This window comes from Oculina patagonica, chromosome 1 (genome assembly GCF_052425735.1).
Source record: "Oculina patagonica isolate OP01 chromosome 1, crgOcupat, whole genome shotgun sequence".
NCBI lineage: Eukaryota > Metazoa > Cnidaria > Anthozoa > Scleractinia > Oculinidae > Oculina > Oculina patagonica.
In genome coordinates, this window is record NC_135758.1 from 965,529 (window position 1) to 980,323 (window position 14,795).

Sequence of the window (14,795 nt, forward strand, 5' to 3'; positions counted from 1 at the left end):
TTGCAAGTGCATCAACAAGCACATAAAATGCCCTGTACATTTTAATAGCAAAAATTTGAATATAAAAATAAAGAAGTTGGCTGCCGTATGATGGCATTTATTTCTTCATGCATGTGCAACCCTAAATGAGATCTTGCCAGCTAAAAATATTGGCATGCTGTCCAGCACACCCTAAGAGATACCAGAATCCTTAAGTATCCCCATCCCCCCGCCCAACCTGAGAGAGGTACTGCGAGAGGCTTTGCTTAACCACACAAGATAAAATGGCCCAGGCTCATCAAACCTGGAACTCTTAATACTAGTTCTCACCTTCTTGTTTATAGTTGGGAATTACTTCGAGGTATGCACTGCTTAAATTCGTGGCATGCAGGGATTTTGCCAAGTAAAAATATAAAAGTTTAGGTAAAAGAGTTGTTGAAACTATATACACTAGACATTTCCATTGACAGAGGTAATCTTCAAAGTTTTGACGATGTCTCAATGATTGAAAACGTTTCTAGTGTACATAGTTTTAACAGCTTTTTATCAGGTATTTTCTTTTTCAAGAATTTTAATTTTTTAAAATCTATTGTGTAGTTCCATAAATTATCTATACCTCCCCCACGGAAGGGATTTTCGCTAAGATCCCCCACCCCTCTGGAAAGTTTTGGCCTTGAGACCACTCCCACCCCCAGGAATTTCCAATCCCTTCTGTGAAGGGGGGAGGGGGTATGGCAATTTTCTGGAACCACACATTATGAACCACCACACAAACTTTTCAGAAATTTTATTGTAAAAAAATCTTTCAAAAATAAAACAACATGGAACATTATAATCTTACCTAAACCTGTTTTTCATTTGACATGACATACAAAGAGCCCCGTTTCTGAACAGCTTCTTAGTTCATTCTTGAATTCATCTCTATTTTTTAGTTGGCAAATTTCAAAAATGCCTACTATTGTGGTGAAAAAAAAAAACAAATGTTCATTGCCACGTGTTTTGTGTCTGGCTGTTACAATTTTAAGTGGTTTGCTTTTTACCCTGGTTATACCTTTTTCAGTGAAAAAAAATGTTGCCCTACATACAGCCAAAGCGGCAGAAGCATTCTGCTTAAAAATGGTTAATACATGTATTTCATTCAAATTTTAAAAGTTCCCTATGGATGCATAACGATATCATGTCTGAAAGATATCATTATTCAGTTTAACTTTCAAAAATTTCAATGAAACAATACAAATTGTTCATGATATGAAAGCAATAATCATTTTACATGGAATGCTTCAACTGTTTTAACTGTAACAGAATGATATTATAATCAAATAAAATTTGTGATAATGGCTTTGTTGATACGTATGTACATTTATTATCTATAAAATGATTGCACGGAAAAAGCATGCATGTTTTTCATTGCTCAAATAAACTGTCAGTTTGCTTGAGTGTGAGTGATTCAAGTACATGATTATTGTACAAGAATAGTGCATCAGTGTACTTCTATCCTTTCAACTACAGACAAAACATACTGACATGGATTGCATTTCCTTTTATCCACTAATTAACAGTATTTAAATTTTACTATTCTCTTCTTCTTGCATAAAAAATTCTTGTTTAATCAGAGTCCTCTTCTTCTCCGTAATCATCAGCACCTGGAGCTTCTAATAGAAAATAAAAAAAAATTACATGTTATTGTAAGGCAAAAAAATGTTATGTGATGTTGCACCTTTAATAAATGTATTACTTTAAAGGAGCTATGTCAGGGGGATTTCGCAGATTTTTTGTCTAAACTGTTCTGAAATTAGTGGTAGGCAACGTAACCCATAAAAAACATCTTTGAACATCTAAAGAAAGATACAACCTTAATTTGCAAATAGAAATCAAGCTACAGCTTAAGACGTGGGGACACACCTTGAAAAAGTAAGCCTTAAGTTTTCAAGTTGCAATCCATTTCCATCCGAGCCATCCACAGCCAAAGATGTTTGTGAACAGATTCATTGCTCTAACATAGCAATTTTAATAAAAATGGACTATTATTTTCAGGTTTCCTGCAACACAAATATAAATTTTGGCTGTTCAAAAATCTGGTAAAACCCGTGACATAGTCCCTTTAAATATATTTTCAGCACACCTGGTTGTCCAATGTACAGTACATACAGAAGTTCACCCACCTACTGCTCCCCTTAATAGCCTGCCAACCTCAGGATCTCTTGCTAGATCACTGGGAGTTTGCTTTGCATTGTTTCGAATGTCTGTCCTTGCACCTATCAAATTTAAAACATTTTAAAAGTGAATTAAATTTCAACAATATCTACATTTTTAAAGTTTTAAGATTGTGGGATTGTGGTGGCCTAAGTTATGATGCCACAGACTTAAGATTGCAAAATTTAATGCGTTATCTTGCTTTGATTAGAATGGTATATTTGTGTGGGTGATTTGGTCCAATAAATACAGATTTACATGTATGTGTACCAAGCTTCTAATCCAGTGGCAATAATGATTCAAGTTAAGAGCCACATGTATGGTCTATCCCTGACTTTTTTTTTGTGATATCAGCATGTGGTTAATTAATGTGGGCTACTATACAACTCAGACTAGGGAGGCGCAGTGGCCTAATGGTCTGGATTGAGTGGTCCACATTGGGGCCATGATGGCTGGGATTTTTGTGTTGTGTTCTCAGGCAAGACACTTAACTCTCACAGTGCCTCTATCCACCCCGGTGTATTAATGGGTACTGGCAAATTTAATGCTGGGGGGTAACCCTGTGATGCATGATCTAACATCTCAACCAGAGGGGGAGTAGAAATACTCCTTGTCACTACTGAACCTGGGAAAAGCTCTGGCCCGAGGGGCCACTACCGTCGATTGCATCTACCTGTGAACGCACACGTTAAAAACATGTTTTCAAATGACGTCAAACGTCAGCGTTTCAGGTGTCAAACTTTGAAGTTTAGCAGACGCGAACTTTTGCACTCAAAATACTCACCATAAACACTGAGTACGGGCGAAACTTTACACTAGAATTGATTCAAGTGAACCTGTGTATGTATATCGACACAGATCAGCATCAGTTTCTCAGAAGAAGTCTCTATATCTAACTTTCCACCATTTCGAAACCGGAATGTGTTGAACTTTCGGCGTGAAAGTTGCCGTTACGGTCTGCTAAACTTCAAAGTTTGACACCTGAAACGCTGACGTTTGACGTCGTTTGAAAACATGTTTGTAGCGCGTGCGTTCACAGGTAGATGCAATTGACGGTAGGCTTGAAGACTTCACCTACCTACTATAAAGCTCAACAAAGCTATTGGTTGGGTCGCCTCAACCCTATTCAATACCTTACCTAGCACCATAAGAGACTGTCATAGTGACTTCAATAATATTTTTTGGCTTCATAACTGAAAAGCTTATAGATTGAGTCGAGAGCAACAAAAAGTGCTCATTACCACATACCCAAAAGTCTGGAGCTATTACTAACAACATTTCTCAATGTTGTCTCAATTTCTCCAATTTCTTAACATTTCTCAATTTTTCTGAAGAAGGAAGATCTTACCTCGCTCTAGCAGTAGTTCAACAATGTCAGGATGACTTTTCCATGAGGCTGAATGTAAAGGGGTATCTCCTAGCTTGTTCTAGGAGACAAAAAGTCATGACACATTGTTTCACTGATAAAAGATTCAAGTGTAGGTGGACACACACACTGTTTCTGTTTATCTTGCGCCTGCACTAGTTTCAAATTTATTTTATATGATGGCAATATGAACAGTCGTGTAACTTGCTCAAGTGGCGTAATTCAACGTTTTTATTCTCAAATTATTGTTCAAAGACAACACTGCTATCCTGTTCACCATAAATTTGCTAACCTGTTTTGTATAGCAGATTTAAATTACCAGTTTACAGTATTCATGCTATACGGAGGCAGCATAAAAGTAAGCTTTAATAGCTGGTTTCTAGTTATCAGTTTTTTTACAAGTTGTATGCGTTGTTTATGTTGTAATCTATGCTAACATAGTTTCTTGTATTTTGTATTTTTGATCAAATTATCATTAAATATGATTGTTGAACCTTTCATGTTGGCTTGTCTTTCGTTCAACCGAACACACATTATAATTTATTTGACAACAGTTTATCTGACGAGTGTCCACTTTTTGATAACAAATTGTGTCATATGTGACATTATTGCAATGTACAGTATGTGGCCCTAAATCCGGACAGCCCTTGGTCCGGACACTTTCGGTTCATCGAGTATTTTTCCGATAGGAAACAAAGTTGGAATAAAACCGAACGTTTCAAAAGATTTCTTGATCTGTTTGCTGTCTTAACCTCGCTCAAAGGCTTTTCTGCTGGCGGTGAAGTCGAGAATTTCAAGTCGACCTAAAGGAAGGTGAAGTTTGTTTCCGCGATGTTTGTTTGTTCATGGCGCCGCAAACTAACTGGTTTTCTTTGTAATCTTGTATATCCGAACTGAACGCGCTAAAGGAGGTAATTTTTGGTAGAATTATTGTATAGGAAATATTCTTTCGACTAGTGCAAATAATTTGATTGACCGCTTGATTTTCCGTCCAAAGTAAAGAATTAAAATTTCTAAATAATTTTCTTGACTAGGTCCTAGGTCCGGACACTGACGACAACGAAATATAACTTAAAAACTTCTGAAGGTGGAAAGCTAAATAATACTGAATGGAAACGATTCTGACAAAAGTTACACCTTTCGTTTGAGTTCTAAGGCATAATAAACTTCATTTTACAACAATAAAACTAAAACAAGGAGTTTTAATTCAAACTTTATTCAAGCTTCAAATCACGCTTATCAGGCTAATAAGCGCTGTAGTTTATATTGCCTGTATATTGTTGACGACACGAAATTAAGCTCTCTTCCCTAAAATTTTTATTTAATTTTTCAGAATTTCACTAAAACATATTAAAGATGTGCAAGAAGCTTCTTTAGATTGGAGTTTGAACAATTGTTGCGTAAATATTTCGTGCTGTCCGGACCAAGGACCCGCTGTCCGGACCTAGGGCCGTCAAACCAAATCACCGTTTTCGATATTACAGAATAATCAAGTAAGCACAGAAGCCGTTATCTTTCCACATGTTAGCTGGATGTCACGGTAACTTACAGGACAAATTTCAGCTCACTGCTCTACTTTTAAGCTGAGAAATACACGTTCGCGTCTTTTTCGTCCGGACCAAGGGCCACATACTGTACAGTCTTCATTTGTTGCAATTACACAAAGGTTAGCAACAACTGAATCACTGCGACAACACCTGAATTGATATTCAACATGGTTTTACAGATAAATATACATACAAATATTTAATATTGTCAAATGTACTCTTTACCACAACTGTTAAATATAAATTATAAATTTAAATTAATCTAAATGTACCTGGACTGAGATCTGTATTCTGGGCTGAGCAAGCAAAACTTTTACGCATTCTGTATGAAATAAAGTAAAAATCATTACAACAGAGACAAAACTGGTAATCTATGGACCGTAGCTAAAATGCATAATTTACTTACAGGTACATCATGTCGGTGTGTAAATGTGGTAAAACTGGGATCTGTTATGACTGCCTGGGTAATCTAATAAAAATTATTTTAACATCCGTTGTTTCCTTTGTTTCTCCTAAGAAGTCAAGATTGTATTCGAGGTTGTTACTATTGGAGGGTTGTCTGGTACTTTCCTGATTTTGTTAACAGCCATAAAATTTTACTGCTACTTTCAGAGGCCAGAGGGTCACTCCTTGTTGGGTGTCGTTTCTTTTGAAACGTTATGTTATTTCACACACCTGTGTGTCCTCCTTGTGCCGCCCAGTGAAGAGGGGTGGAGCCAGCCTTGTCAAGACCATTGACTGACACCTGTCAAATATACAACAGTAATTACAGGGTTCGTATCCTTTTTCACAAACAATAATATTTTCCTGACCAGTTCTTTTCCTGGACCTTTCAAGGGCTCAGATTGATTTTTCCAGGACTCCAAATTCATGTTTTAACCCTTTCACTCACAAGATCGCAATATTATTTCTCCTAATGTTTGTTTCGAGAATTCAGTTGTTACTCGAGTTTAACAGATTTCCAGAACTTTCCAGGACCGAAAGTATTTTTCCAGGACTATCCAGTCTTGGAAAGTGCCACTGTAACATTCCAGGATTTTCCAGGTTCTCCAGGACCCGTACGAACCCTGTGATTACTGATGTACAACGTACTTGTTGCTTCCACTGGTCAGAGTATTTCTTTTAATGAAAGCAACGAGAACACCATGAAATGTACACACAATCATAACTAGTCTGCAGTTGATTTAAAGAAATATCAGAAAAATTATGTATATATTCATGGAACATGTTTTTTTTACCTGAGCGTCTACATGCACAATAAGTACTATTATTAATAATGAATTTATAATGATTAAAGATTACCTTATTTTGAAGGCATTCTTGAAGGAAGCCCATGTTTCCTACATAAAATGATTGAATCATTAAAAAAGAATCAAACAGCATCCCTAACAAAACAGCAATATTATTGTACAACATAATTCCCAAATTTAAAGACAAGTACATCAATAATTTACAACTAACAATAAATACTATTCAAAAGAAAAAGAAAAAAAAGGAAAACAATATAATTTATAATATTTAACAACATGTGCATAATTATTGTTTGTAAATCATTCCATGACTACAATTAAAGCAGTTTGTGATTGGACTGAACAAACTTCACAAGTGGTACTGATTTATACACCTGGGTCTAAGGAAGCACCATTATCTCAAGTAACCTGTTTCTGAGAACACAACAAGAGGACCCAGTTCGGGGCTCAACCCAGATTGCTTAATCCAGACTCAAGTTCTCTTACCATTACAGTACTGTGTCCTTAAACATACTGTCCATTAACTATACTGTAACTGCATACCTCAACACTGGCTATCTGTTCCTGGGTCTCAGAAAACAGTCTTCCTATTGTCTACTTCCTGGTCTACTCCTTTATTAAAATAAACTACAGAGCTTCACTATTACATATACTAACTGTGTTTACTTCATTAACTCTCAATCTGTTGACAGCAGAACATTACTATTCAGTTTTAAAATGGACACCAAGTTTTACACTACATACATATGCCTCTCTAGCTTGGAGTCTAGCATTATTGCTCTCAGCGGCCAAATTCTTGGCAAGCTCCTGGCAGGATTCCCCTATGGGAGCTGGATTCCTAGTAACCAAAATCTTGGGAGGATTTTTCTGTGGCTAATTTCTTGGCAGGATCCCACTGGAAATTCTGCTAAGATTCTGGTGGCTCTTTTACAAGGGCATATCCTAACAAACTGCCTGATATGCATGTCCTCATAATCTACACTAAGAGATTTCAAAAGTAAATAAATTTGTTGTCTTATTACAATAGTATTACTAGTCAGAAGATCACTCTATGCACTAACTTCAACATTCTAAGCTATACTAGCTAACCTCATTAATTCATTAACTACTATAAACTTTATTTATTGATGTAAGCAACCTACATACAGACATCCAAATTCTTTTCTGTATTGGAAAGTATGGACATCAACACACATGCAGGTACAGAAATGTAAGGAAGAAGGCAACTTGACAGTGAAGCTCCCTTTATTTTTGTGATTAAAAAAACGTAGGTAGTGCTTATTAATTCCTTACCTCTTTTAGCTGCTTCATGTAAGGGATTTTCCACTGATTCAGTATGTTCACCAACTGAAAATGTTAACAAAAACTGTTTAATAGATCTTTCTCACATGGAAATTAATTAATTTTGCTACTGGCAGACAGACTCGTACTCTGTTCACACTAACAAATAACTTTTAATTACTTTTAATTAATTTTAATTATCAAAACCAAGGTACTGTACATGTATAACTAGAAATATAATGTACGTAATGCTACCATCTATGCCAACTCTCCTGGATTATCTGGGAGTCTCCAGGATACAGACCAAATCTCCTGGTCTCCTGTACGGGTCACCAAATCTCCTGGTCTCCTGTACGGGTCACCAAATCTCCCGGTCTCCTGTAGGGGTCACCAAATCTCCCGGTCTCCTGTACGGGTCACCAAATCTCCTGGTCTCCTGTACGGGTCACCAAATCTCCCGGTCTCCTGTAGGGGTCACCAAATCTCCCGGTCTCCTGTACGGGTCACCAAATCTCCTGGTCTCCTGTACGGGTCACCAAATCTCCTGGTCTCCTGTACGGGTCACCAAATCTCCCGGTCTCCTGTACGGGTCACCAAATCTCCTGGTCTCCTGTACGGGTCACCAAATCTCCCGGTCTCCTGTACGGGTCACCAAATCTTCCGGTCTCCTATACGGGTCACCAAATCTCCCAGATACAAAGGAAAGTGGTTGAAATTTGTTTTTCCCACTTTCTGATTTGGGGCAATGTGCTGCTGTCATTAAACTGTACAAGGTCAAGTCTAACTGTTTCAGTTTTAGGGATCAGAGGTGATTTTTTTTTTATTAAAAGAAATAGTATATATAATAAAACCTTACCGTAATTAGATGGTATCAGTCCTGTTTTGTTTCCCACCTTGGCTTTCCACCAGGGTCCAGTACCCTATTTATAAATTATTGAATCATAATGATTAACTTTTAAGAATATAAAATTTAACTAGTTCTCAATAATATTTACAGCTGTTTCTATTAAAACTCAACACCATAATGACCACAGTGCTGAAGGATATAACAGCTGGTCCCAATGAAGCGGGGGGGGGGGGGGTACTTGGGAAAGTTTGGGTGAGAGTTCTCTGTTGCGGACAAGAAACCCCTACCCCATCTCAGCTCATTCCAAACTTGTGACTCCATCTCAAACTAGAGTTAAATTAAATATCCCATCTCAGACAACGGGAGTCACAGCGGCCTAATGGTTAGCGCACTAGACTCCGAGTCGGCCCAAGTTCGAGCCCTGGCCGGGGCGCTGTGTTGTGTTCTTGGGCAAGACCCTTCACTCTCACAGTGCCTCTCTCCACCCAGGTGTATAAATGGGAACTGGCGAATTTTCTGCTGGGGGTAACCCTGCGATGGACTAGCATCCCATCCAGGGGGAGTAGCAATACTCCTAGTCGCTTAATGCTACAGAAACCGGGATAAGCTCCAGCTGCATGGGCAACTTGGCTCGAACACAGACTTTAAATACTACATCTCAGACAGGAAGTGAAGATGTTTCTATTTTTACATTTTCTCCACACTTCAACACAAATTGTAGCACTTTCAAAATATATCAACAACAAAGTTTTATTACTGGGCAATGAAGGCAATTCATTCAGGAAAACTAATGATAAGAAAATAGAAACCACCCTGATAATAGAAAGATATGTAAATATCAGCAATTCCTGGGTTACTCATATTAACTTCCGGTACAGAACACGAACATGCATTGGAATGGACAGTTTTACCAATAATACTCAGAGTGTATTGGCATGAAATAACCTTGTATATAGTATTTGATAAGCTGCAAAACTTGCTATGATACCGCTAAACAAAACAAGGTAGATAGTATTCCAATACCGGGTACTTATGACCAATATAACTTATATTTAGTACTTAGTACTAATAAACATATACAAAGTGTTTCAATATGCGCTCTAGATAGGTACGCACACCAGTATGTGGCTAAAGAGACTGACTTTAATAAAACAAACATCCGACTATTAACATGTTAATCAAATATTCTAATCACGATATTCTAATCAGCTACATCTTGTAACATCCTTCCCTTTATGAAAGAAAGAGAAACAAAGAGTGTAAGAGTCTTATCTTGTGCTGCGGATCAATCAGCAGTCTAACATTGATATCTAAGAATCACGAAGCTTAGCGATAAGTAGCTCGCATAATAGTCTCAGTCCATATTGCTCATTGGTTCTTGATCAAGAATGGATTTTTAAAGCAATTAAAAAAAATCAAACAACTATTGTGATCATCGCAAATTGTCAGTCCGGTCTATGAATTTGTCAGTCCGATTTAGTTATTTGCAGACATAGTCCTTGAGGTAACTGGGAGGTCTCCTTTCTCGCTGAGGTCTTACAGGCGCTGGTGGTCGCCTCGGGGAAGTGCTTGTTGCAGCCGCTGCTGGTACCAATGGGGTAGTACTTTCCTCAACTGTTAGAGGTGGGCTGCTTGTATTGGCTGGTGTCGCTTGTTCTGCTGCTGACCTCTCTCCCTTGGCTATGTCTCTATCGCTGTCAGCTGTCACATGCTCTGCTTTCTCCTGTGTCTTCTTGAGGTGTCCTCTGTTTCTCCGGTAAACACCTCCTTCAGGTGTCTCCACGGTGTACGATCTCTCGTCTAGGCGGGCTGTGACAACTGCCTTCTTCCAAATCTTGTCGCCCAAACGAAATGGCTTCATTCGGACAACATCGCCTTTAGCTAGCTCTTGAAGGTCTTTGGCACCACGGTTATAATACTTGGCCTGCTGTTCTTGTTTCTTTTCCAGTTTGCGCTTTTCCTTTTCTGGATACGTCACTCTAGGCTGGAGTAACGCTCTTGCCGTTGGTAATAGGGTCTTTGTTCGCCGATTCATCAATCTTTGCGCTGGGCTAGAATCCATTCCTTGCGTCGGCGTATTTCGGTAGTCAAGGATTGCCATGTATGGGTCTCGTCCACTGCTAAGGGCTTTGCGTAGAAGATTCTTCGCCGTCTTGACTGCGGATTCTACTTTACCATTGGCCTTGCTGTTGCCAGGGCTGCTGGGGGTATGTTCAAAGTCCCATGTGTTGGCGAACTTGCGGAATACTTCAGAGTCAAACTGTGGCCCATTGTCGCTGACTACCTGGTCAGGGCATCCGTATCTTGCAAAGTGGCTCTTCAGTTTTAGAACTACGGTGCTCGCCAGGGTGTTGTTAAGCTTGTCGATTTCCCAGTAATTGCTGAAGTAATCGACTGTGATGAGGAAGTCCTTGTTGTCAAATGTGAAAAGGTCTACTCCAATCCTTTCCCACGGTCTAGACGGTGACTCTACTGACATTAATGTTTCCTTTGGTTGAGACTTCTCGTACTTTCTGCACGTCTCACATGCTGCTATCATCTCTTTAATTTCGGCATTCATGTTTGGCCAGAAGATACATTCTCGTGCTCTTCTTAGGCAGGACTCGGCACCCATATGTGACGAGTGAATCCTCTGCTTCATATCTCCACGTAGGGTCTTCGGGATGACGACTCTCTCGCTTCTAAATATGAGTCCATCTTGCACTGCGAGTTCATCTCGAATACTGTAATAGGGCGTCACTTGTGCTGGTGCCTCGTGTCTCTCAGACGGCCAACCTTGCAGGATTACGGACTTGAGGATTTGCAGTGTCTCATCCTTCTCCGTCTCTTTCCGAATCTCCTGTAGCCGTTGATCTGAGATTGGGAGGAAACTGGCCATATTGACATGCTCAAAGCTTGCTCCCGTCGGGTGTTCTGTATTTGGCAGATAGGCTCGGGATAGAAAGTCTGCAATGTGCATGTTCTTCCCTTTCTCATATTGAACATCTAGGTCGTATTTTTGGAGCCTCATGATCATTCCTTGGAGACGTTTTGGTGCGCATGCGAGAGGTTTCTTTAGGATTGCCTCGAGAGGTTTGTGGTCACTGCAGACCGTCACGTGTCTTCCATAGGTGAACTGGTTGAACTTTTCCAGCGCGTAGACGATGGCTAGCATCTCTTTCTCTATCTGGGCGTATCTTGTCTCAGTTTCTGTGAGAGCTCGACTTGCGTACGCCACTGGCTTTTGATTCTGGAGCAGGGCTGCACCTAGCCCCTTTTGACTTGCGTCGCACTGGATGGCTAGGTCGCTGGACGGGTCATAGTAGCTTAGTACGGGTGCTTCAGTGACCAGCCGCTTTACTTCTTGAAGCGCATCTTCTTGCTCTTCTGTCCAGTTCCACTTTACGTCTTTGCGAGTCAGTCGGCGGATTGGTTCCATGCTGTCTGCAAGTTTTGGCAGAAACTTTGCCAGGTAATTGACAAAGCCGTTTAGCCGCTGTACTCCTTCCACATCAGTAGGTCTTGGCATTTCCATTATAGCCTTGGCCTTTTCAGGATCAATCTTGATGCCTTCATTAGAGAGAACATGACCCATGAAGGTAACGCTCTGTCGACGTAACTTCAGCTTGTCAGGGTTGAGAGCTATGCCTCGTGACTGGCATCTCTCTAGAAGTTTGAGCAGCTTTTGGTCATGGTCTGCATTGGCTTCGTCTTCTGTGTTACCGACACCATATATCAGGATGTCATCAGTTATGTCCAGAACACCGTCCAAGCCTTCCAATGCCTGGTTTACTCTTTTCTGGAATATCTCCGAGGACACGGAGAGTCCAAATGGAAGCCTGCACCACCGGTATCTGCCATAGGGTGTTGCGAAGGTAGTAAGAAGACTAGATTCTTCGTCAAGAGTGCAATGCCAGTAGCCCGAACGTAGGTCCACGGTCGAGAATATTTTGGCCTTTGCCAGCTTAGGCAAGATATCGTCAAGGATTGGAAGCTGGTAACGCTCTCTCTTGAGGGCTGTATTTAGCGGTCTGGGGTCTATGCACACTCTTAGTGCTCCTGTTTTCTTCGTTGCCACGACTACACTACTGACCCATGGAGTGGGCTTGTCCACTGGGACGACCACTCCTAGACTTTGGAGCCTCTCTAACTCTTGTTTGAATTTCTCTTTTAGTGCTGTGGGAATCCGTCGAGTTGGGGTCACGACAGGTTGCACGTTAGCATCGACTTCTAGCTTCACCGTTCCCGGAAAGCATCCGAGTTGGCTCTTGAAGACATCTGGGTATTGCGTGACTACTCGCTGAGCTGTCAGTAACTGATGCACCACTGCTTTATTCCGCTTGGGCGCTGGTACCGACTTGAAATTCCCCCAGTGTACGGTAATCAACTTCATGTGTTGTGCAGCTCTTGCACCGATCAGGGGAGTTAAGTTTTCCGACACCACGACGAACTCTACGGAGTATTTCTTGTGGTTCTCGGGGTTCGTGACAACGATTCTTGCTGTGCCTAATGGCGTGACTTCCGTTTTATTCCACATTATGAGAGTTTTTGAAGTGGGTGTTAAGTGTCGCTTGTCAACGAGGCTTTTCGGCAATATATTTATAGATGAGCCGCAATCTACTTGAAATTTAACAGGCATGTCATCGATATGCATTTGGGAGTAGATCTCCTTGGCGAAACTGTTCTTATCTGATGATGGTTTGACAGAACAAACAGCGGCACCTTCCACTTCTATGCTAGTTATGTAGTCGACATCTTCGTCTTGGTCTGTTGACGATGAGGGACGATCTGTCGAGAAGATCTGATTAACGCGCTTTGGAGGTTTCTTGCATTTGTTTGCAAAGTGATTTCTTCCCCCACACTGACGGCATTTATGTCCCAAGGCAGGACATTTTCCTTTTTGAAACGGGTGAACTCCACCACAGAAGAGACAAGATTTTCTGGGTTTGTTGCTCTTGTCATTCTTATCATATTTGCCGTTTCCTCGCTTGTAACGGGGAGGACGCGTCTTTTCTTGTTTTTCGTCTATTCGGTGCACATCTTCCGGTGCTTTGTCGCCTGAGATGGCTTTCATTTGCGAAGCGGTCGTTTCGGTGCTCCTGCAGATATCGATGCACTTATTTAACGTGAGTTTCCGTTCCTGTAGGAGTCGTTTTCTTGTTTGGGGGTTAAAGATTCCCAACACGATCCTGTCACGGATAAGGGAGTCACGCAGACATTCGCAGAAGTTGCACGTCTGTGCGAGCGTGCGAAGTGTAGCCACATATGCATCGATTGTTTCTTCTGGCGATTGGTTCCTACTGTTGAAGACATAGCGCTCGTATGTTTCATTCGTCTCGCCAATCGTGAATTCGTCAAATTTCTTGATAATGGTTGCCAACTGCTCTCTTTGTTGGGCGTTGTCAAACGACATACCATTAAAGATTTTGAGAGCTTCGGGACCTATGCAGTGGAGAAATAGAGCGACTTTATAGGCTTCTGGCTGTTGATGAATATTTGTAATTACAGCATAATTGCTCCATTGCTGTTTGAAGCTCTTCCAATTGTCAGCTATGTTCTCTTTAACATCCAGATGGCCTGGGGGGTGAATTCCTTGTATAGGGAACATCGCTTGTGCGGAACTTGCCGCGGTAGTGGTCGTCGTCGTTAACTGCACAGGCACTGTTGACGTTGTTGTCGTTGTTGACAAAGTTGACGTTGTTGCGGTTGTTGTGGACGTGGTTTCTTCTGAATCACTCATGCTTGTATCCCACCGCTGCCACCATGTTTCAATATGCGCTCTAGATAGGTACGCACACCAGTATGTGGCTAAAGAGACTGACTTTAATAAAACAAACATCCGACTATTAACATGTTAATCAAATATTCTAATCACGATATTCTAATCAGCTACATCTTGTAACACAAAGCTTATGCATGAACTAAATTGAAAACTGTAGTTGGGCATAATCAAATGTACAAATTCCTTTAGATTACCCTATCGATTATGTACAGAATATCTCCTTCTTCGAAACTGATTTCGTCTGGCTGCAAAAGAATAAAAGGAAAATAGAAAATTAGGCCAAATTCATTCAAGAATCAAAGCGCGTAGTTTTTTGTGTACACCAAACTTTCGAAAGTAGATTGGGAGTTCCTTACCTGTTGAGCTGTGTAATTGTACAAAGCTCTAACAACCTGGACATGATCTGCAAGTAGAGCATTTAAACATCATGAAGATCTGTAAAAATTTAGCAAAAATCGCTGCATTTTACGTGTACCTGGTCTTGGAATTGGAGGCGGCGGTCTTCTGGGTGCAGACATTTTGAAAGCAAAATATTAGGAAGTAAGTGATGCGCGTGCGTCGAATGTTATGA

At 40.5% G+C, this 14,795-nt stretch overlaps 1 protein-coding gene across 1 annotated transcript; it reads right to left on the reverse strand.

The window, feature by feature from the left end:
• Window positions 1–751: 751 nt before the first annotated feature.
• On the reverse strand, window positions 752–14,795 carry LOC144628111 (osteoclast-stimulating factor 1-like). The gene is made up of 11 exons (XM_078486202.1): window positions 14,700–14,795; window positions 14,581–14,627; window positions 14,419–14,469; window positions 8,473–8,536; window positions 7,629–7,682; window positions 6,388–6,425; window positions 5,761–5,830; window positions 5,358–5,407; window positions 3,521–3,599; window positions 2,142–2,234; window positions 752–1,631 (listed from the first exon to the last, which is right to left on the reverse strand). Exons 1-11 carry the CDS (start codon window positions 14,740–14,742, stop codon window positions 1,585–1,587), a joined length of 636 nt encoding a protein of 211 aa, XP_078342328.1. The 5' UTR covers window positions 14,743–14,795; the 3' UTR covers window positions 752–1,584.

Bases quoted from the DNA above. Each gene is read 5' to 3' on its own strand.
- LOC144628111 (XM_078486202.1), bottom strand. From the start codon at position 14,742: ATGTCTGCACCCAGAAGACCGCCGCCTCCAATTCCAAGACCAG. The intron at 8,537-14,418 runs GTAATCTAAAGG...ATTTATAAATAG, and splicing joins TTCTGTACATAATCGATAGG to GGTACTGGACCCTGGTGGAA. The intron at 3,600-5,357 runs GTACATTTAGAT...TTTGTCTCCTAG, and splicing joins GAATACAGATCTCAGTCCAG to AACAAGCTAGGAGATACCCC.